At 40.9% G+C, this 26,759-nt stretch overlaps 1 protein-coding gene across 3 annotated transcripts in view; it reads left to right on the top strand.

The window, feature by feature from the left end:
• CLTCL1 (clathrin heavy chain like 1) overlaps nucleotides 1-25,541 on the top strand; it is a 34,591-nt gene extending 9,050 nt beyond the window's left edge. The window contains exons 3-34 of one of the 3 annotated variants that reach the window (XM_018916528.3): nucleotides 3,499-3,767; nucleotides 4,035-4,196; nucleotides 4,648-4,761; nucleotides 5,869-6,042; nucleotides 6,321-6,518; nucleotides 6,889-7,089; nucleotides 7,213-7,365; nucleotides 7,904-8,026; nucleotides 8,831-8,968; nucleotides 9,176-9,340; nucleotides 9,718-9,898; nucleotides 10,230-10,393; nucleotides 10,543-10,668; nucleotides 10,937-11,079; nucleotides 11,661-11,895; nucleotides 13,696-13,818; nucleotides 14,246-14,391; nucleotides 14,784-14,967; nucleotides 15,149-15,341; nucleotides 15,827-15,984; nucleotides 16,080-16,244; nucleotides 16,380-16,487; nucleotides 16,807-16,974; nucleotides 17,057-17,206; nucleotides 18,053-18,184; nucleotides 18,536-18,646; nucleotides 19,193-19,363; nucleotides 19,918-20,139; nucleotides 20,863-20,883; nucleotides 23,115-23,190; nucleotides 23,599-23,682; nucleotides 24,201-25,541. In XM_018916528.3, coding sequence (XP_018772073.1) covers nucleotides 3,499-3,767; nucleotides 4,035-4,196; nucleotides 4,648-4,761; nucleotides 5,869-6,042; nucleotides 6,321-6,518; nucleotides 6,889-7,089; nucleotides 7,213-7,365; nucleotides 7,904-8,026; nucleotides 8,831-8,968; nucleotides 9,176-9,340; nucleotides 9,718-9,898; nucleotides 10,230-10,393; nucleotides 10,543-10,668; nucleotides 10,937-11,079; nucleotides 11,661-11,895; nucleotides 13,696-13,818; nucleotides 14,246-14,391; nucleotides 14,784-14,967; nucleotides 15,149-15,341; nucleotides 15,827-15,984; nucleotides 16,080-16,244; nucleotides 16,380-16,487; nucleotides 16,807-16,974; nucleotides 17,057-17,206; nucleotides 18,053-18,184; nucleotides 18,536-18,646; nucleotides 19,193-19,363; nucleotides 19,918-20,139; nucleotides 20,863-20,883; nucleotides 23,115-23,190; nucleotides 23,599-23,682; nucleotides 24,201-24,316 — 4,874 coding nt within the window. In that variant the 3' untranslated portion in view covers nucleotides 24,317-25,541. The remainder of the gene's footprint in view (nucleotides 1-3,498; nucleotides 3,768-4,034; nucleotides 4,197-4,647; nucleotides 4,762-5,868; nucleotides 6,043-6,320; nucleotides 6,519-6,888; nucleotides 7,090-7,212; nucleotides 7,366-7,903; nucleotides 8,027-8,830; nucleotides 8,969-9,175; nucleotides 9,341-9,717; nucleotides 9,899-10,229; nucleotides 10,394-10,542; nucleotides 10,669-10,936; nucleotides 11,080-11,660; nucleotides 11,896-13,695; nucleotides 13,819-14,245; nucleotides 14,392-14,783; nucleotides 14,968-15,148; nucleotides 15,342-15,826; nucleotides 15,985-16,079; nucleotides 16,245-16,379; nucleotides 16,488-16,806; nucleotides 16,975-17,056; nucleotides 17,207-18,052; nucleotides 18,185-18,535; nucleotides 18,647-19,192; nucleotides 19,364-19,917; nucleotides 20,140-20,862; nucleotides 20,884-23,114; nucleotides 23,191-23,598; nucleotides 23,683-24,200) is intronic. The other 2 variants (XM_018916527.3, XM_009092328.4) reach the window with 2 other exon arrangements.
• The last annotated feature ends 1,218 nt before the right edge of the window (nucleotides 25,542-26,759 follow it).

Genomic DNA, 26,759 nt, shown 5'->3' with positions numbered 1-26,759 from the left:
TGTTGTTACTGCCTTTAAGTAGCGCTCAGAGCTCAAAGAAGTAATTTTTAATTCATGTCTGGCTCTTTTCTCAAATGACCAACATCTGGTATTTAATCTCAATAACTTTTACTGACTATGTACTTTTCTTCCTGCATCTTATCTAAACAGATGGTGAGTGAACTTTGTCCTGACATTGTATGTTTGGTAGTAGAGAATGGTCCCATCTCATAAAAAGTACTGAACTTTTAGGTAGCCATTTGACAGTTCACTTCAATGCCAGGTGGAGGAATCTTAATCCTCAACTGGTATTACAGTGATCATGTTCTCCATTGGCTTGTTTCTAACCATTTGGCTGTTTTGACTATTGACTGTACCGAGTGAAGGAGGAGAGTGTGCTTTTAATGTTTGTGTGTATATGTGATGGAAGTACAGTTGATAGACAAAATGAAGTTGCAATATTTTTATGAGAGACCTGCTAGCATGTCCTGTGTGCTATTCATTTCTGCCTAAGTGTGTTTTTTATTGTGAAAAATCATGGTGAAATTACTTAGGGGTCCAAGAAACTGTCCTCAGAACTGGTGCAAAGCCTTTAACTTCTCTTCTTTGATCTCAGGCTTATACTCACATCAGGTGAGAACTAAAGTGAATCTTTGACTTCACTTATAGTGATAGTTATGCATCTTGCAAAGGACTGCCTTACCCTGGATATGGGTAAAGATAATAATGAAAAAAAAATTCAGATCTGTTACGAGTTTACTGTCCTTTATCTTGGACCCCTTCAAACAGATTGTATTGGCAAGGAAAGTGCCTTCTCTATACTAGCAGAGCTTCATCTACGTCTTAAAAGGAAACTACATAATCAGGTTTGAAAACTAATATACTAACTAAATGGATTATCATCAGCTTCAAAGAATACAGCTTTATTCTTGCCAGTTAGGACTTGTTCAAAAGGAGTATTGTTCTGTCCATTCAGAGTGAGTAAATCTGTCCTCTGAACCGACAAGGTTGAGTTAATGATGTTATGTTGACATACAAAATTGTGTTGTCAAGTGTTGCAAACTTATTTATCTCTTCTATAAATAATCTAGTGATCAGAAGGTTGGGTTGAAAAGAGGGTTAATAGGGCTACCTAACCAATATGCTATCCATGATAACCTGAAGACATGGATTAAGTCAGTCTGTCACTCCAGATTTTTCCCTGCTGATGAAGCGTGGCTTCAATAGTCAAAATGGTTACATATTGTGACTCAGTGTGCCATGATGGGCAGTTGCTCGTAATCCTAGGATTATTGAGCAATAAATGTAGAAACCCACCCTCAGAAAAAGAAATGAAATGGTTCTTGATTTTAGCTGACGTACAGTATGCACAATTTCATTTCTGGATTTGCATGTGGCATTCTCCTGACGTACCAAGATTTATGCATTGTCCTTGTGTTCTTGGTCCTCTTGCACTGCTCTGTACTGGGAGTGCTCAGCAGTGGGTGTAAGTGGAGAATGCAGCATTCGAGGGTGCTTCCATTCTTTGTGTAATGGAGAAATGTCATGCTCCAGTCAACTGTAATTTAAGTTCTTGTGCTGATGTTCAAAAATCAAATCTGCTTACTTGATTACACCTGTATAGTCTAAATAGATTCACCAGTTTGGTAGTGTGATCAGAAAAACTTGAAGTCTTTTTGTTTGGAATCTTGGCCTAATAAAGTGTTCAGGTAGACATAAGACTCAAATGCACACTTGCCCTTACTATGACTGTATAGCAGATCCTTTCTCAATCCAAATAACAGATTTTTTTATATATATATATAGTTTAGTTACTATGAATTTTAGTTACTGTGAAGTTTGAATATATGTTGCCATATAGGGAGTTGTAAAGCAGTGGTTTCTGCAGCTCCCAACATCCAGAGTTAAACTGGCTAGTGAAGCTTGTAGAAACCACTTCCAACTGTGACATAACAGTCAAATTTAGTCTAGAAAAGAGACAAGCATGAGCTCTTAGCTGTTTGTCAGTTTCTCCTATGTTCTTAAACCTAGGAAAATCATACTGTTTCCTATTCAGGAAGTCTGTCCTTAAGAGCAGTTTTTCTGTGTGCATATACTGGGATTGTTGTTTAGATGGTGACCAGAGCCCTTCCAGAACTACTTGTTTCCTGGCTGCATGTGAGGCTGCACACTGTGGGAGTTGAAAATCCATTTTTTGATAGCACCTGGCCATTGCTGGACAAATTGTTGTCCAAGAGAGTAAGTGCATGTGCAGAGCAGTGTTCATTAGCAGGCTGCTTTTGGTCCCAGGGAAGCTAGCAAGCTTTCCTAGGATGTTGTTGATCAGGTTGACAGTTCTCAATGCTGTTAAACCAGGCAGCAAATGCTGCATGTGATAGCTCTTAAGTCTTGCATTGTCTCTTGGCACTGCATTAAACTAACATAATCAATTTATGTATAAATTATGCTAAAACATTATATAGCAGTTCAAATACATATTAACTTGGGATTAGTAACTCCTAAATACGATTTTTCTATGGCCAGCAGCCTTTATCTATCAGCGAACATCTCCCAGTTTGGCAGTCACAAGTGTTACTAGCAGGAAATGCTTCTGAAATGGGGATAGAAATAATGGCATTACAAGCCAGTATTCCAGCAGTCTGAGTGGGTGTCTTGTGAACAGAAAAGAATATTCCTGGAGCTGAGTTGTCTCATTTGCAGTAAAATAAAACATCACTTTGACTTCATGAAAGGAGTCTATTCCCTTATTCTTTATAGTTTGGTTCAATTTGCATTGGTTTTAAGCCTACTTAGCAGGGTAGGGCTTCTGGTTGTTTAAAAGGACTACTAAAATCAAGCCTAAACCTGCAGTGTAGTTTCCTATATCGTGAAGAAGTAATCTTAACTGGACCTAAAGCTCCAAACCTTCCTATAGTCTTTCTGAACTTTTGACTGTCCTCTCCAGTAGATACTTGTTGTACGAAGCCAATTTAGTTCAGTGGGCAGTTCATCCAACAGGAAAACAAAATGGGAGCTGTGATCTTTGGCTGTCTGAAACTGTTTCAAGTCTCATGCTGTTTGACTCAGTCCAGGTCATCTGCAGCAGCTACTAAATTGACATAAAGTGGAGCTGTTCTTTCTATTAATTATACTGAGTGACATCTACTAGACATCTGTAACTTGGCATACCAGTGCTGCCAACTGGTAGCACAAGAGCTTGCACAAGCTCTGTAGCTTAGACTGTCTTTTTACTGCAGCTTATAGTAAATTGAAGTGTCTGTGCTTGTCAGTTGTTGGAATGTCTGTGTGAATGTCCGTAAGGAGATTTTGTTCAGTTTTGGGATGGTACAAGTGTTGGGGGTGGAGAGGGGATTCTGTTAAGAGTCAGGTGTCAAAGGAGACTGAGATGTGGCAGGACGCTAACCCTGTCTGTAGCACCACTGGAACAGTGGCTTAAACTGGGTGCTTGTAAATGGGCAAACTACAGGATGGCCATTGTGGTAATTGGTCTGTGATGTTTCTTGGATTTTGTCATACTAGCCGGGAAAACACTTCAGATCTTTAACATTGAGATGAAAAGTAAAATGAAAGCCCACACAATGGCAGAGGAAGTGATCTTCTGGAAATGGATATCTGTGAATACAGTTGCCTTGGTGACAGAGACAGCAGTGTACCACTGGAGCATGGAGGGAGAATCACAACCCCAAAAGATGTTTGATAGACATGCTAGTCTTGCAGGCTGCCAAATCATCAATTACAGAACAGATGAACACCAAAAGTGGCTGCTGCTGATAGGAATTTCAGCACAGGTAAGTTCCCTGGCAGCAATATGTTATGAAGGTAATTGGGAGAGTCCTGGCCCCACTTCACTTAATAGCTGCTGTAGTTTAACTTTGGTTTCTGTAAATAAAAAATTCAAAACTATCTTTTGTGTAGAAATAGCCTGACTTCTAGTTTGGTTCAAGTGTTGGAGGAGAGGATGAGAGGCATTTGCTGCTTTTTAGTTTACTGTCCCAAGGGTCTTGCTACAAACATTTGAAATCTTATCTCTAAAAGCTGACCTTTTCTTTTTCTAGCAAAATCGTGTGGTTGGTGCAATGCAGCTGTACTCAGTTGATAGAAAAGTCTCCCAACCTATAGAAGGCCATGCAGCAGCTTTTGCAGAATTCAAAATAGAGGGAAATGCCAAACCTTCTACCCTCTTCTGTTTTGCTGTAAGGAGTCCTGCAGGAGGCAAGGTAAAGTCTACAGCTATGTTCCTGTAGAGCTATAGGTAGGTTGTTGGCATCAAACTGAATGTGGAATTTAGTAGCACTGGATATGCTACAACTGCTGAGCAGTGTGTGCTGGGCTGAGGTAACACCACAGTAAATGCCTTGTCTTTACTAGTCTTGTCCTCCAAAACTGATGAATTGACAAGTGTGACTCAAAATATCTTGAATGGGTTGTCTTGAATAGGAATAGTCACTTTCATAAAAAGAGTGGTTGTTTTGGGTTTTTTATTCTTCTCCCAGCTTTTAATTTATCAGGTTCCAGAAAATTTAACATTCTGAATATGTGGAGCACAGCTCCCCAGACTGTGTTGGCCAAATGTGGCAGATGACTTCAGTAGCATATCCGAGGAAAGGAAGTTCTTTCATGTGGCTGCACTTGCAGGCAATCTTGTGACATGAACTCTTTTCTTCCTAGCTGCACATAATCGAAGTAGGTCAGCCAGCTACTGGAAATCAGCCATTTGTTAAGAAAGCTGTTGATGTGTTTTTCCCACCTGAGGCACAGACAGACTTTCCTGTGGCAATGCAGGTAAATGTTTGACCTCCCAAAAAAATGAGCTTTATAGCCTGGCAAGGAGCTGACATGTGTTGCAAAGTTTGCTTTGTTGTCGTTCTTCCTAGTTCTGGGAGGGGTTTTAGTGGGTTTGTGGGAGGTAGCATGGACATTAAAACAGTAACTTAAATACATAGACTGCTCCTGTATTTTAAAAAATAATAAACAAAAAGCCCCAACAAAACTTCTGCAAAAAAAACCCAAACCAATGAAACAGACCACAAAAAAAACCCCTTGAGAGTGTGTTCAGGGAGAATGTATCCAACATCACTTTGGCTATTCAGCTTCCTTCTAATGTTCCAAGTTCTAGATAAGAATATTAGCGTAACTCCTGTAGTCGCAGCAGCACAGAAAAGGCAATTTGGGGCATAAGTTGGAGATTCTTTAGGAAAGAGAGCTGGTTGCTATCACAGACCAGATTTCACCTAGCATGTCTCTAGGACTAGAAATGTGTCATAAAATCAGACTATCTTTAAGCATAAGACTGCTGACATGTCAAATAGACCAGGAGATGCCCATAACTAAGGTGCATGTGTGGCAGGATTCATGTGGCTCTATACTTCAGCTTAAGGCTTAATTAACAAAACATCCAAAGACTTGTTCCAAGGGGAAAGTACTTTTATGTCTGAAGACCCTTTTGACTTGAAAGCCTCCCCAGCTTCACTGACTTGACAGATAAACTGGAGTACTCAGTGGATGAGTTTGGTTTAGATTCTGCTGGTGCTTTGTTGCAAGAGAATGGGATTATCTCATTAGTATTTCTGAACATATCTAGACTAGAATCCTAATTATGCCCAAACTTTTCTCCTCAGCTTGGCTTATTAGGATGAGGAGTATGTTCTTTGCTGCAGATGAATTTTAATTTCCCTTCAACCTCTGTTCACTGGAGCTATGCCTGCAAATGGCCAGCAAAGCTGTTCATTGCTTTTGAGTCTGAAAGGAAGGAGCCTGAAGCTATATTTGTTCTTAGTGTCAGTACAAAGGCATGTCACTGCAGTACTTTCTTGTGACTAGGCTAAAGGCAGCTGTCTTTAGTGTTACAATCTTACTGGTTTTTACTAAAAGAAACCTATCTTTTGGCAGATTGGAATTAAGCATGGTGTGATTTATCTGATCACGAAGTATGGATATATCCATATGTATGATTTGGAGTCCGGAGTATGCATCTACATGAACCGAATCAGTGCTGATACTATCTTTGTCACAGCTCCTCATGAACCTACCTCAGGCATTATTGGTGTGAACAAAAAAGGACAGGTAACAAATCCACCATTCTGTTTCTGAGCCTTCTAAAGTTCAAATGGAATGTAACAAACTTAAGGAGTGACTTGATGCAACAAATGTCATGGAAGAGAGCCAGTGACTATTTGATTAATCAGTTTCTTATGTCTCCTAGTGCAGAGCTATTTGAAGAAGAACTTGTCTTTTTACTAATCTTCTCCTTCACTGATGAGCTCCATAGCCATTTTGTTGTTGTATTTCATAGTAGTTGTGGAAAGGACAGTACTCCTCAATATGCCTCTTGTCCTTTCCAGGTGCTTTCTGTGTGTGTTGAGGAAGACAACATTGTGAACTATGCTACAAATGTTCTCCAGAATCCTGACTTGGGACTGCGAATGGCTATACGGAGTAACCTAGCAGGGGCAGAGGAGTTATTTGCCAGAAAGTTCAACACACTATTTGCTCAAGGAAACTATGCAGATGCTGCTAAAGTAGCTGCATCTGCACCAAAGGTAAGTAACTCCAAAGATAAAGCTTAGAAATCATGGAAACTTGCCTAAGCTTAGTGGATTGCTTAGGTCACTTGCATTTCAGAGCTTGACATTCAAAACATAAATGCAGTGTTAGTTCTCTGCAGTCTGGTAGTGGTTCTGACTAATACATTCCCCTGTATGCTGTAAAGGAGCATCTGCTATCCATTTCTAACCAGACTGGACTTTCTGTAGCCACTGACTTTGTGCTAGAAAGTCATTGATTTGATGGTCTCTATCCTGAAGGTTTAACAGTAGATGCTTCAGTTTATCCTTCAACCTGCTTTTTTTACTAATGCTATTCAGTCTTCACTAATTAAACACTGCTTCTCTCCGTCTTGTGCCCGTTCAGGGAATTCTACGTACCAGTGATACAATTAGGAAGTTCCAGAGTGTACCAGCTCAGCCTGGGCAGGCTTCTCCCCTGCTCCAGTACTTTGGAATATTGCTTGACCAGGGACAGCTGAACAAGTTTGAATCTCTGGAGCTCTGTCGCCCTGTCCTGCAGCAGGGCCGCAAACAGCTTCTGGAGAAGTGGCTGAAGGAAGACAAGGTAGGCTCGATCTTGACATTAGCCTACTTCTGTTGCCTTCTCACAGTTGAGTGTGAACAACATTTTTGTTGATGCTACAACTCTGAATTCTTCTGCTTGACAAAATACCACTTCTGACTTCAGCTGGAGTGCTCGGAGGAGCTGGGAGACTTGGTGAAGACGGCTGACCCAACCCTTGCACTCAGCGTCTACCTTCGAGCTAATGTGCCAAACAAAGTGATTCAGTGCTTTGCTGAAACTGGCCAATTCCAGAAAATAGTGCTGTATGCTAAGAAGGTAAATAATTTATTAGAAACTGCAGGCTCTGTCTTAGGTTTAATGTGTCCATTGTGCAAGTCATAGTATATTATAGTATGGTCTAAAAAGTCTGCAAAAAACAAACTTCAAAACATCCAGAATTTTATGAAGTATTAATTTAATGGACTGGCTTAAGCTTATTCTACAGAATAAAGATAAGAGTCTTCCTGAATTCCTCAGACTTAGTTTTGTAATCCATAAAAAAGAAAAATTGCCTAATGCCTACTTTTAAGTTTAGGACTTAATAAATAGGGCTTTAGGACTGTTGAAAAATTTATTCCAGGCAGTTTTCTTATATAGCCAGAGAATTGCCCTGGCACAAGTTCAGTTACTAAGTAGGTGAACACTGAATATCTGTGTCAACAGACAAGAAATGCTTTTGTCTGAGAATTCCTGGAAGATGTGGGAGATGGGCACTGCAAGCTCACAGCAGTTTATAGTCCCTATGGTAAAGAATCTGAAGGCTTAACAGAAGTGTGAAGCTTGCTAAATATGTATGACTTTCTGAAATCTCTAGGTTGGCTATACCCCTGACTGGATCTTCCTGCTGAGAAGTGTGATGAGAGTCAGTCCGGAACAAGGCCTGCAGTTCTCTCAGATGCTGGTACAGGATGAGGAGCCACTGGCTAACATTAACCAGGTGATGCCTACAACAAGAGTACTGGTCTCTTTCTAGACAGAGGGAATAGTGTAATACCATTCTGGGGACTGGTAAGGCTGGTTCACATATCTTGTCATTTTGATTAGAGGAGTGACTAAATTGTCTAGCTAAGTTTGGTTATCATTGAGTCTTTAGAGGCAAGTGTGCTCTCAAGTTCTTATGGAATCTTTCTGGTTTATTGATAGTAAACCTACTACAATCTTAGTCTATGCAATAAAGTGTTACTATCCTACTGTTGGCTTTAATGGAGCATACATGCAGAGAATTTACAGGAAGGTGAATAAATAAACCTAAGTTCAGTTCTGGCTGCCATTGGCCACTTCTTGTTAAATGGATGGAGAAATAAGGGAACATTTTGCATTTTTAAAAAATGAAGCTACTTGGAAAAAGTTCTGGCTTTATTTCTAGCAACTATCCCAGCAGGAGAAGGGATGAGCTTTGCATGTTATGGTAGAACTAAATAAGAGTGGGTGGTAAAGTCTGGCATAATAGCTCAGAGTAATGCATTTCTTCCATTCTAGAGAAAAAGGAAATGTAAAACTTGTTTCTCTATTACCATGACAGTAATACTATGAAAACAAGGGAATGCAGCATGGCAGGTGCTGTGATGGCCTGTTCTTTCAGTTTGAGACAGGTTAGGATCTTGGCATAAAGCAGACAATAGGGGATGCAGTATCATAACATCACCCCAGGACACCTGTCTAGCCAGACTTTTTGTATAAACAGAAGAATGTACGTGTGTGTATATAGACCCCTCTTCTGTAACTTGTCCAATCTCAACAGATTGTGGATGTGTTCATGGAGCACAGTCTTCTGCAGCAGTGCACATCCTTTTTGTTGGATGCTCTGAAAAATAACCGTCCTGCAGAAGGCCACCTTCAGACCCGTCTCCTGGAAATGAATTTGATTCATGCCCCACAGGTACGACCCAGTTCCCCAGAAAGGGAGAAACTTGCACAAGAATAGGATGTCTGATACTGTTATCTCTAAGTCTTTTAGTAACATAAAAGTCTACTAAGTAAGTCACTGCTGTGACTTCTCGACAACTTGTAGGCTAAGCTGCTCTTGATTGTGATTCTCTTGGCAGTCTTGATTTCTTGACAGTGAATATGAAATGTAACCTCCTAGGTTGCGGATGCTATTCTCGGAAACCAAATGTTTACACACTATGATCGTGCTCATGTTGCCCAGCTGTGTGAAAAGGCAGGCTTGCTCCAGCGAGCTTTGGAACACTACACGGATCTCTATGATATTAAACGTGCTGTTGTTCATACTCACCTCTTGAATCCTGAGGTAAGTGTTGTCCAGAGTAAGAAAATGACGTGAACAGTCTTTAGCACTTCTGCAGCTGCCACGAAATGGGTTGTAGGTACTGAAGTAGCATGACTAGCTGTGATTGAAGAACATTTGTCCAGTTAATGATTAAATTTTAATCTGTATTCTCAGTGGCTTAAATCTGACCTCAGTTCCCCAGGTGGGCATTTCAAATATTATTTCCAAATGCATTTTTTGTGATTGTAAATACAGTGAATGTTTGTTTTTATCTTTGGTCTTAGTTCATGGAAAAGTTCTCTCTAGTGGCTGGGGTAGTGACTCTCTGGTTGGCCCATCTTACAGATATCAGTCAAATCCTATGTGAGTTACTGAGTAAAATTTCTCTCTCTTTGCAGTGGCTTGTGAACTTCTTTGGCTCTCTCTCAGTTGAAGACTCTGTGGAGTGTTTGCGTGCCATGCTGTCAGCCAACATTCGGCAAAACCTACAGCTTTGTGTGCAAGTTGCTTCTAAATACCATGAACAGCTTGGCACCCAGTCTCTTGTGGAGCTTTTTGAATCTTTCAAAAGCTATGAAGGTACAGTATTAGAGGGAAGCAGCTTACTTGGAAGTGCTGACTGATTGAAGCTAATAGTAGGGATAGTAGCTTTTATGGGAAAGGTACTTTTCACATGGCTGGATCTTAGGATACATTTATGAAAGTGAGCTCATCACAGTGAGTTCTAGGGGTATTTTTGTTCTAGATAGTTTCTTAACTCTTTTTAAATAAAGATCAGAAAGAAAGATGAAGCCTGAAAGAAGGGAAAAGAATCTTTCTGATACTCCCTGCACTTGACTGAAAGCTGAGGCCCATACAGCCATCACTTGCTTCACTTCTAACAATGTTAAACACATGTGACTCTTTCCAGGACTGTTCTATTTCTTGGGTTCCATTGTAAACTTTAGCCAGGATCCAGATGTTCACTTCAAGTACATCCAGGCAGCTTGCAAGACTGGTCAGATAAAGGAAGTGGAAAGAATCTGCCGTGAAAGTAACTGCTATAACCCAGAACGAGTGAAGAACTTCCTGAAGGTAAGTATTCTGCCAAGGGGATTGAGGTGTCTTTTGTATTTTTTGCTTAGCAGCAGAACTGCAGCTTTTTAATAGAGGGAATCACCAGGAAGTTTGGTTGGTGTGGCTGTGAATAATCTTTTGTTTTTTCTTTTTCACACAACATACAGGAGGCAAAGCTCACAGATCAGCTTCCTCTGATCATTGTCTGCGATCGGTTTGACTTTGTTCATGACCTGGTGCTCTATTTATATCGCAATAATCTACAGAAGTATATTGAAATCTACGTACAGAAGGTAAGGACTTGCTCTTTACTTCATTATAAGGATTTACAGCATAATCTGCTGCCTCTTTTCTCACTCTTCCAGTGCAAAGGCTCTTCATTAAGCCTTTTGTCTATCGCAAAAATATTATTCCTGGAATGTATATACAAATGTTAGTTACTCAAAGTTCTCTGCTCTGAAGCATAATTGAAATTGTTAACTAGAACTTCCCCATATGGAAGACTGGGGTGCATTATTAGTAATGCTAATAACTAATTTCAGTGATGGTGGCTTATTCTAGGTGAATCCTAGCCGGATACCAGCAGTTGTTGGAGGGCTTCTTGATGTAGATTGTTCTGAAGATGTCATCAAGAACTTGATCATGGTGGTGAGAGGGCAGTTCTCCACAGATGAACTGGTGGCTGAAGTGGAAAAAAGAAATCGGTAATGAAAATGCATCTGTAGGCACCAATGTTGGGCTTCCCTGACCCTGCTATACACAAATTGAATTGCATGCAATTTTGTTAAATGATAAAGTACTATTGTTTTGTGTTCCTCTATAGAAAAGTAGTTCAAATTTGCTGGTCGGTCTTTTGATTGATTGGGTCATGTGACAGCGCTGCATCATGAATAACATGGCTTTTGAACTCTGCCATACAGCCAGCCATGGGATGTGCCTTTGGAGTAAATTTGGATCCAGCTGTCTTGTCAGTCTAGCTGCAGGCCCACAGCAGCTTCTGTAATTAGTTTCTAACTACCTGTAAAATGAACAAATGGCTTTAAGTGTGAGCTGCCAGCTAATACAACAGGAGTTGAGACATTGTAAAACTAGGGGTATCTGCAACCTTCCCTGATGTTATCTGTCTTCCACTCATTTAAGACTCATTAAAAAGTAACTGGCTGGTCTGTGTTTGCTTTTAAGTTTGACCAGCAGACTTGTTTGAAGGAAAGGCCAGGTACTGAGTGGTAGCTGTAAAACATACCTCAGTCTGACTTATAAACCTAAAATGTTTGCTTCTTCAAAGGCTTAAGCTGCTGTTGCCATGGCTTGAATCAAGGATTCATGAAGGCTGTGAAGAACCTGCAACTCATAATGCTTTGGCCAAAATCTACATTGACAGTAATAATAATCCAGAGCGCTTCCTTCGTGAGAATCCTTACTATGACAGTCGTGTAGTTGGCAAATATTGTGAAAAGAGGGACCCTCATCTGGCCTGCGTTGCTTATGAGAGGGGGCAGTGTGATCTGGAACTCATAAAGGTTAGCAAAACTGCATTTATAAGCATGCTTTAAAGAACTACTTGCTGCCTGAAGTGGAAGCCTATCTGGCTATTAGTCCAACACTTGCAGAATCCTGTCTTGCAGTCTCACTCAGGAATTGAGGCAGGTGGGAATCTTCTATGTGGAGACAGTAATTTTTATGCCGATGAAAAGAACTTATGCTATATGTCCAAACTGAAATTTTACAACTAGAACTTTGAAGTACAATCCATGTCTTTCATCCACTGATTCTGCTTGAAATTAATTTGTTTATTAGGCCCACGTAATGAATATGCCTACCATTAAAGCTTGGTTAATTTGATTTTTTTGAGCCTTGAAGGCTCAGGAGGAGGAGCAGGCTGTCATCTTGCCTGACCCTACCATGAAAGAAAAATTTCCCTGAAACTAAAACAGGGCTTGTAATTTTCCTTTGTTGTGATTGACCCATAGACTTGCTCCAATACTTAACCAGAAATGAGGAAAATAAATGTTGACAGTTTAACTACAAGGACTTACTCCAGTAGCATTCCTCTCCTATCTTAGAGCTTGTTGTTCTTAGAACATCCATCAGAATTTCAAGGGCAGGTGAAATTCTCAGGGTTCTCAGATACTTTCCGGTCTCAATGTGAACACCAGAGCTTAATGTTAGATTAGACAGTAGTGCTTGTGGTTGCTGAGAGAAACATTCTCCTCCTACCTGCACTTCCATATTGGTATATGCAGATAATGTCAGCTATGAGCATTAGAATGATAGTATAATCCAGGCTTGCTACTGGATTAAAGCAAATGACTTTCCAGCCTGAAGTGTTTAATTTTTAAGTAATAGTTCTACTGTAGCTGTTAAAAAAGGGCTGGCTACATTTGTCTCCTTTATTTCAGGATATGAAGGTGGCTTTGAGTTGCTGTTTGCTAGGAGGCTGCTAGGATAAACTTTACCATTCTAGTTAGCTATTAAAGCCTGTCTGTACCAGTTTCTTCTCTGAAGTGATGTTCTGAGAAGGTGTTTCTGATTGTGGAATAAAGATCTTCTTCCTATAAGAATTATTCTTGAGACGTTGTTGTCTCCTGGAAGAAGGGTCAGCTCGTGCAACTGATAAATATAAAGCATAAAGCAAAATTGTGTTAATACTGATTTGCTTACAGCACGGTAATTGAGATTCCATTGGCTTATTTGGATACTAGCAATGTGAGTTGCTGCTGTAAGATGACTTAGGCCTTCAGGTTTCTACTCTTCTAGCTGGAAGTTGAAGCTAGTGGTATAAATAGGATCATGACTTGTAACTCCCATGGTGCACTTCTATAAGGAATTTCACATTTATTCTGTACCCTTAACACGTTAACAAGAGAATCCAAGCCACTTGGTATTCTGAGCACTCATAAACACGTGTAAAGCTAATGACACCAAATACATAACCTACTTCTAGCTTTAAACAACTGCACCATTCCTCAGTTCACTACTTAGCACTGCCCAGGCAAGTGGCTCCCCTTTCTAGATTTAAAACTCAAGTTCTTCAGGCTTCTGCAGGTCTTCACTTCAACCAGAAGCAAATAGTTACTGTGAAGCCACAGTCAGAGTGTTTGTGTTGGGCAAAACCAAGAGAAGCTATAGAAATTCTGCTGGAGACCTTTTCCATGAGCCTTCCAGATCAGAGGTTGGGTAAGAACTTGTCTGTGGCACTTAGCATTGGTCAGAAATTAGTTCTAGTCAGTCTTCTAGACTGTCTGGCTCATAGCTAGCTAAACCTGTCTTGTGGTACTGACCCTTAACGGTAATGCCAGTAATTGTAACTTCTCCTTCAGGTGTGCAATGAGAACTCCCTGTTTAAGAGCGAGGCTCGCTACCTGGTGCGCAGGAAGGACCCCGAGCTCTGGGCAAATGTACTGGAAGAAAACAACCCATTCAGACGGCAGCTTATTGACCAGGTACAGAAAAAGGCTCAGCTTCCAGCATGTGAAGACCTCAGGATGTCTCAGAAACATTACAGAGCATTAAAGTAGCATTCTTCCCCCACAAGACCCCTTAATGCCCCATCTCACCGTACAGAAGTTTGTAAGAGTTGGAGTGGCAGGTATTAATTCTGACCTTCATGGTCAGAAGATTTAGCTACCAGTAAGATATTTTTTCTGTCCTGGAGAATGAGCTTCCTCTAGGGAATTTGTTTCCCATAGACGTTAGATGTGATTTTACTTCTGTATTAAATACAGCTAATAGCTATTTCTTGCTGTCTTTATCAAAATGCTCTCAAAATTCTGAAGCTTTAATTTGTAGTTCACTGGACAAATAACTTGACAAATGGACAAATACTTAATTTGGGGAAAACACTTAATAGTTCCCTGCCTTTGAATCTAGGTTGTCCAAACAGCTTTATCAGAGACACAGGATCCCGAGGAAGTTTCTGTAACTGTGAAAGCTTTCATGACTGCTGATCTGCCAAATGAACTGATTGAATTACTGGAAAAAATTGTCTTGGATAATTCTGTATTCAGTGAACACAGGTAAGAGGAGAGCTTTGTTCTCAAGTTTAGCCTGTTCAGTACCTCTGTTTAGGTTGTGAATGATCTTGGGTTATCATGGGCCTCTTGGTTGCAAGACCTAAACACTCTTCAGTGTTTATAATAAGGTGAAAAGCTAGAATTCGGGGTGCTTTGTACTTGAAGAACAGAGCTAGTTCACACTGTGCAATTTGCAGTGATGTGTTGAGGCTGGAGAACACTAATACTGGTCAGCACATTCTTTTTGAAGCTAAATGTCAGTGGTTCTCAATCTGGCGATGAAATGTTGTTTCTAGTGACAATAAGTGGGTTTATTTTTTCACGTGTACAATCCATGTCACTTAAGCAGGTGTTGCTGTGCACTGCTTATAGCCTATGCCTTCTGTTAACCAAAGGAATCTCCAGAATCTGCTGATCCTGACTGCCATTAAGGCTGACCGCACCCGAGTGATGGAATACATCAATCGGCTGGATAACTATGATGCCCCAGATATTGCAAACATTGCCATCAGTAATGAGCTATATGAGGAAGCTTTTGCTATATTCAGAAAATTTGATGTCAATACTTCAGCAATTCAGGTGAGGTGTGGTTCCTGCATGGTGATGTAGAATGCTTCCCTGGACATAAATGGCTGTTCTAAGAGCAGTTAGCTTCATATTGCTTACACAGAGCAGTGTATACACTTGAGGAAAGAGTTCTGTTAGAAGGGACAGTGTTACAAAACTTAGATTTTTAACTTGGAACTTCAATTTCAAACAGGTGCTGATTGAGCACATTGGCAACTTAGACCGTGCTTATGAATTTGCAGAGAGATGTAATGAACCAGCAGTGTGGAGCCAGCTGGCCAGAGCACAGCTCCAGAAGGACTTGGTGAAGGAAGCCATTGACTCCTATATAAAGGCAGATGATCCATCTGCCTACATGGAAGTCGTTCAGGCAGCTAATAGAAACGGTAAGGCAAAGCATCTTCAACTTCAAATTGCTTGGATGTGAGCTAGGTTATTGTATTTACATTGACCATCAGGAACTATCGAAACCTAGGAATTCTGTTTCAGAGAATATGGGAGCAGTCAATACATGGAATGGATGAGTCAATGTTACCTGTAATCCCTGTCACCAAGATTGTCCATCTTGCTACACCAAACATCTCTCTGTGGAGATACTTTGGATAACAGTCCAAATTATCAATAATGTATTTATTTAGCTGTATGTGGCAGAATTGCTTGCCAGTTGGATTGCGGAATGGTAGCAAGAAGTCCAGTCTTACCTGAAGGTGACTTGGGGCTGACAGGGAATTCATAACTCAAGTGCAAATGGCTTATTATCATGGTAGAGGAGAGATTTGAGCCTGCTAGTGAAAACTGTCCTTAAGGTGGGCAAGGTAAACAATACAGAATGACTAAACAGAGGATCTTACATATCTCTGCTCTCTTCCAGATAATTGGGAGGACCTAGTCAAGTTCTTACAGATGGCCAGGAAGAAGGCTAGAGAGTCTTATGTAGAGACAGAACTTATTTTTGCTTTAGCAAAAACTAATCGTCTGTCAGAACTGGAAGAATTTATAAGTGGCCCTAATAATGCCCATATACAACAGGTATGTCTTGGTCCACAGTTTCCAAGTGTGACTTGCTGCTTAGCTGACCCCTCGTTCTTGCTGCTACCTTTGTTTACCTTGGACTCCTCATTTAGGTCGGTGATCGCTGTTACGAAGAGGGGATGTATGAAGCAGCAAAACTTCTCTATAACAACGTATCCAACTTTGCTCGCCTGGCATCTACCTTGGTGCACCTTGGGGAGTATCAGGCAGCAGTGGACAGTGGCCGCAAAGCCAATAGCACAAGAACTTGGAAGGAGGTAACTTAAACTTGTGGGTTTTAAGTAGATTTTCATTCTAGAACAAGTATTATGGAAATACCTATTTGGATCTCTTAGTAAACCTCAAGTTTAGTAAAGCCTTGTTCTGTTAACTATTTGCTGATTGTATGACAGGTCTGCTTTGCCTGCGTGGATGGAAAAGAATTCCGCTTGGCACAAATCTGTGGCTTGCACATAGTCATCCATGCTGATGAACTTGAGGAGCTGATCAGTTACTATCAGGTAACTGTCAATATTCTAGAAGACTTTTACAGCATACTTGTATCTGCTAATAAAGTGGTCACAGAAAAAAAAGATACCCTGGGAGCTAATATTTAAATTCATTTTCCCTCTATCTTCATTTCTTAGTGGCAATGTGCATTTTTTTTTCTGTAGTAAATGGAAAGGTAATAGTTTCCATTATGCCTTCTTTTACAATTCTCTCACCTCATTGAAATCAAAAATCTAAGCACTTTCAATGGAGAGAAAGTGAAAGCATGTTGTATTTAAGTAAATATGCATTTTAGCAAGCTTTAATAATCCTTATTTTCCTAACATCCAGGACCGTGGCTACTTTGAAGACCTTATTGCCCTTTTGGAAGCTGCTTTGGGCCTAGAGCGTGCTCACATGGGGATGTTTACTGAACTTGCCATCTTATACTCCAAATTCAAGCCTCAGAAAATGAGGGAACATCTGGAACTTTTCTGGTCTAGAGTTAATATTCCAAAGGTATGCAGTAAGGTAGCTGCAAGTGAAGATGAGAAGCTGCCAGTGAATCAAACCTGGTGCATTTTTTTGTTTTTCTTATTAGGTGCTCAGAGCTGCAGAACAGGCTCATCTCTGGGCAGAACTTGTATTCCTGTATGACAAGTATGAGGAGTATGACAATGCAATAATTACTATGATGAATCATCCCACTGATGCCTGGAAAGAAGGCCAGTTTAAAGACATAATTGCCAAGGTAAGTAACTTGGTAACTGAAATAAAGTGCTGAAAGCTTCTATCAGGACAGAGGCAAAAATGCTCAACAGAATTGCTGTTTAGAAAACAGTTTGCTTAAGTTTTCTGCTGTACTTTAAACAACTTCCAATCAGTTTAACATAAAGAATTAATCTGATCTTACACTATTTCTTTCATGCTGTGCAGCACATTCTGTTGAGTGGCAGCAACTAGCACAGAATGTTTTCAGAGGCTGCAGGATCATAGGTCACAAGCAAGAGGCCTAACCTCCTTAATACCTTTGAGCTGACTGCTGTTTTAGTCTGAGTCTTTAGTCTGTTTTAGTCTTTAGTCTTTAGTCAAGCTGTTCTTGGAAGATTTCTGCATATGTTTCCAGCTGCTTTGGTCTGAAGTGCGGTGGGCAGTCCCATGAATACAGCAGAGAATAGTGGATTGAGAAGTAGTTTAAACAAGATTTAAGACTGAGTACACTCTTTCTGCTCTTGGGGATATCAGGGAAACAATTTCAAGACTTTTTAAGGCTGCAGTCTTCACTGGCTTCAGAAGTTGACAAATGGTCATATTAACTGTAGTGGCTGCCTGTGCCAGGACCTCTTCAGTGGATGGGTTAGAATTGGTTTGTGATGCCCCAGTAGCCTGTGATTTCACTGTCTGGAAGCAGATGGTACAAGAAGCAGTCATAAGATTGGACAAGAATTCTGCAAAAGTGTAAAACTTCTGACCTCTAGAAGGAAACTTAAGCTGTTGTTTAGTAGGAGTCACATAAACTTTGTGCTGAGTTAGTGGTCTGAATAAGTACCTTAGGCTTAATTCTGTTTAAAGTACTAACTAGTATCTGATCATGCAGGTGGCCAATGTGGAGCTGTACTACAAAGCTTTGCAGTTCTACTTAGACTACAAACCTCTGCTGATCAATGATCTCCTGCTTGTATTATCTCCACGACTGGATCACACCAGGACAGTCAATTTTTTCTCAAAGGTGAGTTTGGGAGAGTGTAGGTCAACAAAAAGTCCTCTTGCTCAAGTTAAGTTAAGATAAGATGCTCCAGGCTCTGGCTGGAAAACAGAGTCGACATCTGTTGAGTAGCTTTGCCACTGGTGTGGAGGACCAAGAAGCAGCCCAGTCCTGGCTTGATAGGGGAAATGCAGAAGAGTTTCATAATGGCCTTGGACTCTGTTTTATTTTACTCCTGGCAATACAAGATACCTTGTCTGGAGGGTTTTAACAGTAAGCACGAACTCTTGTAATAACAAATGGGAGTCTGTTTCAGGAGAATGCAGTGTCAGGATTGCTATACTTAATCTTATATTGGAAACATCTTCTTTCCAGGTTAATCAGCTATTTCTAGTAAAGCCGTACCTGCGTTCAGTCCAGAACCACAACAACAAAGGAGTTAACGAAGCTCTAAACAACCTTCTAACAGAAGAGGAAGATTTCCAGGTGAGCCCCAAAAAACAGATGGCTAAGCCTGAGGGATGGTCCTTTGACAAAAAAGCTGCTGACACAGTAATGTCCTTGAGTAGAAGATAGCCCTTCTCCAGTGCAACAGAGAGAGGGTGTGCAGTCAGGTCCTTAGCAGGTAGGAGTCTTGAGACGTCAATGATTTGCAAAAAAGCAGGTGCCACAGATGTTTTTCTCAGAGCAGACCTCACAAAGGTCAGTATCAGGTATGTACTCAGTGGGACAGCACTTCAGTAAATAAATTTGCTTCTGGCCCCATTGGCTGCTATTTGAAGACATGCTTTGTCTTTTTATGATAGCCAGCTCTTCTAGTCAGGAGCAGGTATGACCAAGTTAACATCTTGCTTTGTTAGAAAGTATCCTTTGGAGAGGTACATGAAATACTCAGGTAAATCAGTTGTAGCTATAGTATCAACTTCCAGCTGGCAGAACTGAAGCACTTGTGCTCTAGGAATAAATGCTTTTCTACTCTAGTTCTCACCTACTGCCATCTGGAAGCACGTGTAACAACTCTCTCTCAAACAGGGTTTGAGAGCTTCCATTGATGCCTATGACAACTTTGATAACATAACATTGGCTCAGCGTCTGGAAAAGCATGAACTAATTGAATTTAGGCGTATTGCAGCGTACTTGTACAAGGGTAACAACCGCTGGAAACAGAGTGTGGAGCTGTGCAAGAAAGACCGTCTGTATAAGGTGAGTTAAGGACACTGCATAAATCTCCTGCATACTGAATGTTAGTTTCAAATCTGGAGTTTTAATTAGTAGTCCTTCACTTGAAGGAAAGACTCTTAAAGCAGAAGTGGTTGCAATTTCAAATGCACGTCTTAAATCTAACTTCTTAATCTTGTCCTGTATTTGGGGATGTGTCTCTATCAGTCTTTGGCATCTGTACAGTTACCTGTATCAGTATAGAACATTCTCCATAGGCCTCAAGTCACAGGCTCTTGTAAGGGTACAGATTAAATGCAATTATTGTGGTATGCTCTTCAAGCCTGTAGTGAGTTCTCACAGGCCAATTTGTGCATAGTCTGTAGGAAGCTTGTTGGATGATGTTAATAAAATATTTGGCTTACCTCAGAGTTGTTGTGTGTGGTATCTTGCCTCCTACAGAACATGCCTGGTGTTGTTAAAGACTAACTTTATGGTATGCCAAGTACTCAGCTTATCTGGCTCACAATAACATGAATCTAAGATGTAGGGCAGGAGGTTGACAGGCAGGGGTCAAGCTTAACTGTTCTTTTCTGTAGGATGCTATGCAGTATGCTGCAGAGTCCAAAGATGCAGAGCTGGCTGAGAAGCTGCTCCAGTGGTTCTTGGAAGAAGGCAAGCAGGAGTGCTTTGCAGCCTGCCTTTTCACATGCTATGACTTGCTGCACCCTGATGTAGTCCTTGAGTTGGCATGGAGACATAACATCATGGACTTTGCAATGCCTTATTTCATCCAAGTGATGAGAGAGTACCTTACCAAAGTGAGTATTGCATAGGCTAAAAAGCTAAGACTTTAGTCTGCTGTATGATTAGCATTATGTAAACCAGAGCTCTTTGCATATATTTGGATTACCATTCCTCATAGAGGAAGTCTTCTTGAAGTTCTGTATGTTTCATCACTCCAGGCTAGCTAGCAAAGTTAATTAATAGATGCCTTGGCACTTGAAGAGGTCTAGTTAAACTTCTGCTTTTAGCAGTGGACGTAAGCAACTCTGCTTCTCACAGCAGCTCCATAGCTGATGAACTGAAAACTTGGTGAGGACAATACATATATCACTTTTATCTTTGTGTAACTGTGAAAGTAAAGTCTCCTTATTTCCTTGAGTAAAAGGAGCACAGGGGTTTTGAGTGCACTTTTTTCCTATATTAGCCTTAGGAGTAGACTGCTGAAGGTGTTTGGTTTTTTTAAATGGAAAACAGAATTTTAGATTCATAATCTGGTTGCACAATACTGATACTAAGAGCTGGTCCTCAACTCTTAGTATCAGGGAAAAGAGGGAAAAGAGATTCTGATCATGTGTGGTACTGAAATGCTTGTCTCAAACAGCTCTAAGATACTAAGCTAAGATTCTGCCTTGGAAGGCTGTAGGATTGTATAGAACATCACAGTAAAGAACTTAATTAAAATAAGGAATGTAAAAGTGACTGCTTCAGGTTGCTGCTAATAAGTCATGTTAAGTATTCCCCTCTGAATTTTCTTGCAGGTTGATGGACTGTTCTATAAGGTGACACTCTGATTTCAAACTCTTTGTGTTTATTTGTGTCCCTCAATATCCTAGGTTTCTTTTACAGGAATCTAGCTGTAGCTTCTGCCAGAAGAGCAGTGTAATTTAGCTCTAACTCATTTCCTGTTCACTTTCTAATGCTAAAAGGATAACTGTCACAAGCAACTTGAAAATCCAACCAGACTCTTCTCCTCTTCATGGGACACCAAAACAAGTGCTTGAGGAGGGCTTTACTTTGAGCTCCCTTTCACTGTATTAGATATTTTGTGGCAGGGAGGATGCTGTTAATAAACAAAGAAAAGCAGTTGCTATGTTACTGGATGTGTTCCAAGGGCAAATTGTTTTTCACACTGTAAATTACCAAAGTGTGCAATAATTCAGGCATGATGGTGAGTTTGTATAGTGCCATGAAGCTTCTGTAAACATCTTGCCTGTTAGTATGACGAAAGTACTTGCACAGATCTTTAACATCTCCTACTTGTATTTCACTCAGGACAAACTTGCCACACAAGTTTACCTGAACTCTTCCAGGTGAGGTTTAGGTATAAAATAATTTATCTTAAACTGCTGGTTGGATTTACAAGTAATCATGTGTACTAAATATGGGATAACTTGCCAGAAGGAAAATCTGCATGGTGAAAGTGGTTTACAGTGAAACTAATTTAGTCTGTTGAATTAACTGCAAAACATGAAATTGGAGAATGGGCTTTATAAGTGTGGTATGTCTAAAATTGTCATGTAACTAACTTCAAAAGCACAAAAGAATAGACTAGTTTTGGTGGGGTGTGTACATCTTCCAGAACTTATCTGTCTTTTCTGCATAAAAAAAAGTTAAAGCACAGAATAGCCTCTGTCCCAGGAGACAGGCACATGGAGTATAATGACACTGACCTGGAAACCTTTTGAACCAGTTTTAGGCAGCAGAGCCAATGTGATCTGGCTTTCCTAGAACTGCTCATTTCTTGTTGGGGATGGCTGCTTTCGGCATTCCTGCTGTTTGCCCAGCTGAGGGCAGGACTGTGCTGTTTGCCTGAGCCACTGTAGGACAGCCCCAGGGAAAGGCAAACCCAAGAGAGCCGAGGCCAGGGATAAATAGAGCAGGACAGGTAGTTGGAAATGGATAGTTGTCAGTTGCTTTGATCCATAGTAATTTGGATAGTGTTTCTAACAGCAATATTTGGTGTCATGCTGGAGAGCTCTTAGGCTGACAGCTGTAACTGAACCAGTAGAAGACCTGCTGCCACTCAGGTTGCCAGTTTGAGTTGCAAACTTCAAAACGTTGAGGAAGCTGTTAAACACCATATCTGGATAACATCTCTAAGCTTTAACAGAGATCCCTCTTGAAGCAGTTCTCGGACCAGATGTGATCCTTGCAGTGGGAAGGGAGGATGAGGAACAGCTGAAATACAGCATTGGGCTAAATGTAGGTTTGCCCTCAATATTAATACTGCCTGTACCAGGATGTGAAGTTGTGTGACTTTTATGCCTTGTAGTCCTCCGTCCCAGTGGTTCTCTTCTGGAAGATACAACTTGTTAAACCTAAGAAGGAAAGTACTGTTGCTCTTCAGATTGCCCTCCACACCCACAATCTAAAATTGTGTTTAGGGCTCTTGCATTATTGTAGTACTTCCACAAATTTGTTTAGCATGAACAGAGCTTTATGTGGCACAGCACTGAGATCTGTATAAAGCTGATACTACTAGGCCACTTTCCATGATGGTTCTAGAGTTTCCCCTAGAATAAGTCTCTTGTGAATACCAATATAGTTAAACCAGTACCTTGCAGCCAGGTTAGACTGTAGTCCTAGATTAGATCAAACTTCATGGGCCTGGAATATTTGCAAATATCTGTGAGGTGTCACTGAAGGGGAGAGGAATTGCAGGTTAATAGGTAAATGTAGATTAGGCCCATTTGAGATGATGGATGCTCTGTTGGGTTTGAGTTCTGGGTCATAGTTAGCAGTGACTAGAATAAGACCCCAAAAAATGCTTCCTTTGAAGGTAATGAGTTCCTCATCTGCATTTGAGAGCTGCTGCTTATTGCAATACGCCTAAAAGAATTGGGAAGTCAGTTTTACAGCAAAGCTTGCTGGGAATAGGCAGACTTCAGTAGTCTCCAACTTGGACCAAAAAGGAGCACTTGATAGCTGAAGTATCAGGCATGAAAATCTTCACACAATGGTGCAATTCCTAGACAAGGCCTTCATAAATCTCCTGTTCACTTCAATGTAGGTGGATAAACTTGATGCTTCTGAAAGCCTAAGAAAAGAAGAGGAACAAGTAGCTGAACCCACTCCAATAGTATTTGGTAGGTTTTAATTGATTACCTGTTGTCACTCTGGTCTCTCTTTGTGGAGGCAGCTTACATGATTATGTTTTATCCAAGAAAACTGGTTTCAACTAGATAGTAATTGAAATGGTTGTCTCTGCTCAATGAACTGTGTAAATTGTTGAAGTGACATCTCACTCTTACAGTACTTCTGCTCTTCAGATTAAAGTATTGCTCCTCTTACATGGCTCAGATCTCTACTTTAGGAATCATGTTTCAGTATGGTAATAGGACAGGGGATACCAGGGTGTTGCCAAGCCCAGGAATAACTTACAGAGCATGAAAATTCCTCCTCTTATTCCTGTCTGAGGAATGTGTCTGCTTTCTGCTCTTCCAAGTAGAAAGGCAGACTGTCTTTTTAGCTCACGCATTTTAAGACATGTGCAGCCACCATGGCTGTCCTCAAGTGTGATGCTATTTTAGAAGCCCTTCTGAAGAGGCATTCTGCTAACAAGAACCTAGAAGTAGCTGGTAAGGGAAGGATGTGACTGGTTCACTGTCTGATATAAATGTTAACCTGAATTTAACAGATGCATGAGGCATGTCTGGGCCTAGTGATGAAAACAAATCTGTCAAGGTGTGTTCAGACCCTTTGCAGCACCCTCCAGACTGTGAGACCTAACAGACCTAACTATTTGCTTGACTTGCTTTATTCTCTAGATCTGACCATGCATGGGTTAAATAGTACCAGTTTGGCTTTCAGTATGGTCTCTTCAAAACAAGCCGTGTTTATTATGACCTCAAGATCAGTGGATATTCATCTTCCCTCTGCATCCTGCCTTGCTCTTTTGTAGCTTCCTGGTAGCAAGAGCAGATTGTATGGGTGCCTTCTCCATGGCATATGTTGGGGAATAGTGTGACTTGCTGGTGTGTGCTTGCACAGGGGCTGATTTTTAGCTAAAGCCTAATAGTCCTATCACACTGTACAGCTAGCATTAGGGAAGGTTGGGATCTTAAACTAACTTTCTTTTTGTCTCATACTTTCCTAGGCCAGCAGTTGATGTTAACAGCAGGCCCCAGTGCAGTACCTCCCCAGGCAAACTTCCCATATGGATACACAGCACCAGGATTCACCCAGCCGCCTGTTTATGGTTTTAACATGTAACTAGCTCTCTGACAGACCTTCACTGTCTCTGTTCTCTTCCTTCCCGTCCCTTTTTAACTTCTCCAAGAAGTGTACAAGGCACAGATGACCTTCTGTTGGCTGAACACACTTGCTGCCCAGCTCAGTGAGGAGACTTCAGCAGGATGCCTGTTACTGTTATTTATTGATTATTGTCCGGTTACATTTCAACCTCTGAAAGGCAGCTTTTGTTAATGACATTGTGAGACTCTTGTCTGAAGTTAAGGCACTATTTCACTAACTCATATAGCAATAACTACTTGAGGCCAGGGGGAAGAGAGCATAATTTTCTTTATTTTGAAAAGCCCATTGAAGGCAGCTGGGAAATTGCCTGGCACCAAGTTGTTAAAGCTTTAGCTGAAGCTACTGAAGTAGCAGGATTGTTAACAATTCGATGAAACATCTCTTTAATAATGAATTGTTGAAAGCTTGTGTACATCTGACCATCCCATTTTATTTGCATTCTTATGTGCAAAAGAAAATGGGCTTTTCTAATATTTGTGCTCTGAACGTTTAGAGGAATATTGGGAAAGTTTCTTTTTCTGGACAATAATGCTGTTGGAGTTCAATGATGTTGGGGTTCAATACTGTTGGAGTCTGTTCTCTATTTTCTGGAGTAGATCTGAGACTTGAAGAAAATAAATCTTCTCATGCCAGAGAGCAAACACTTCCCAGATCCTTTTTGTTTAACAAGAAGAGAGCATGTTACTTATTGACGTTAAATGGTACTAAAACAAACCTCAGCTGTGTGTGGCAAGAGAACATGGGAGTGTGCATGGGCTGCCAAAGCACTGGAGATGCAAGAGCACAGCGTCAGGGTTGGGGACGGGGACATTCTGCTACCATATTGAGGCAGTAGGGAGGGCCATAATCCTGACTTTTTTTATTTGCACCTTTAACTGATTCTGGCATTGGCTTCCTACCACACCATGTTCTGACCCTGTCTGGTGGGCAGAGTCAGCACCACCTGAGTGACCAGGGTGCACTGACTCAGTTCTGCTATGCTGCAGTAGGATCAACAGCGTGTCCATCACCCACCTCTTCCTTTGAGAATGCCAACAGGGATATATTATTATTTTGTGCCACTTCAAATACATGTATCATTAACGTTTTATGTACTTAGATAACAATGTATAATTTATGGTTATGAATCTTGTGCTAATCTTGAATATTATAAAAGTTCAATTATAAATGTAAAACTGCAGTATCCACTGTGTGGTTCTAGTCTTACTATCTTGGGTGTGGGGACTGGCTGGTAGTAATACACTGCCACTCAGCATCAGGTTTCTTAATCTGACAACGGAGGATGCCAGGCAGGAAAAGGGAGACTTGTGCCAAGGCACGTAACAGGGAAGGCCTAGTAAGTAACTTGAAGGGAGTTGTGGTCTCTTTACCAGACACATCAGCATACGCTGTCACATGGGGAGGGCGTGCTGCAGGAGGCAGTCACATGTTCTCATGCTTTCATTCATGGGCCTGGGAAAGCTTCAGTCCTGTGTGGAGGGAGGTGCTGCAATGACAGAGTCTTCTCTGCTGAGATACATCAGCATAGCAGTAGTTTTGGTAAGCTGCACCCTTTGATACTGAGTCCCACTTTGAACAGGGCAAAACACCTTTTAATGCAAACCAGTGGAGATTGTCAGGGTTGTGGAATCAGTACCAGCAGACTGTGCTTTGGCACAATTTTAATTGTGTGTGTTTAATTTTGAGTGTATTGTTTCCTTGGTCACCACACCATGACAGCATTGGCAAGGGGATGCAGCCGTCCTTCCTGATGGATGCCAGAATACCCCAAGTGTTGCTGTAACGTACTAATCTCAGCTTTGTACTGATCAGCACTCACAACTCAGCTTGAAATGCTGAGCAGCTAATGAGTTCAGGAAAATCTCCACTCTGTCCAGACTTACTCATTGCAGGAATTACCAGGTAGCTTGCCATTTTCCAGGAAAAAAGTACTTCTATTTTGTAACCAGTTCCTTGTCAGTTGAAGTAAATTGGGGTAAGTCAGCTGGAACTGAAGACCAGCTCTAGGATTAGTATGACTGTAGGACTTTCCAACCTATCAACTTAAAAATGGGCTCTGAATTTATAGTAGCAAGTGCAAGCCAATGGTGGAACACAGTGAAGTGCTAGATCAAATACTGGAACAGCTCCTGACTGTAAGAGAATTGAGGTAGCTTGGGGATTCTTAATAGCCTCAGTCTCAAAATCTAATTACAGGAGTGACTGAGCTCTCAAGGAAAGTAAAGCTGCCAGCTCTGATCAACAGTCTTGCTTTAGTTACTCTCCTGGTATTTAAGCTCTTGCTATGTAAAATGGCTTTAATAAATTTTGTGATCTTGCATTCAAAACAGACTCCCAGTATAGTGCAGCTGTACCTAAAATGTGGAACAAACTCTTGTTTGTTACCAAGGTACTTCACTGC

This window comes from Serinus canaria, chromosome 15, assembly GCF_022539315.1.
Source record: "Serinus canaria isolate serCan28SL12 chromosome 15, serCan2020, whole genome shotgun sequence".
Classification (NCBI taxonomy): Eukaryota; Metazoa; Chordata; class Aves; order Passeriformes; family Fringillidae; genus Serinus; species Serinus canaria.
Note: the sequence above shows the minus strand (reverse complement) of the source record. Positions and strands in the feature narration are given on the sequence as shown.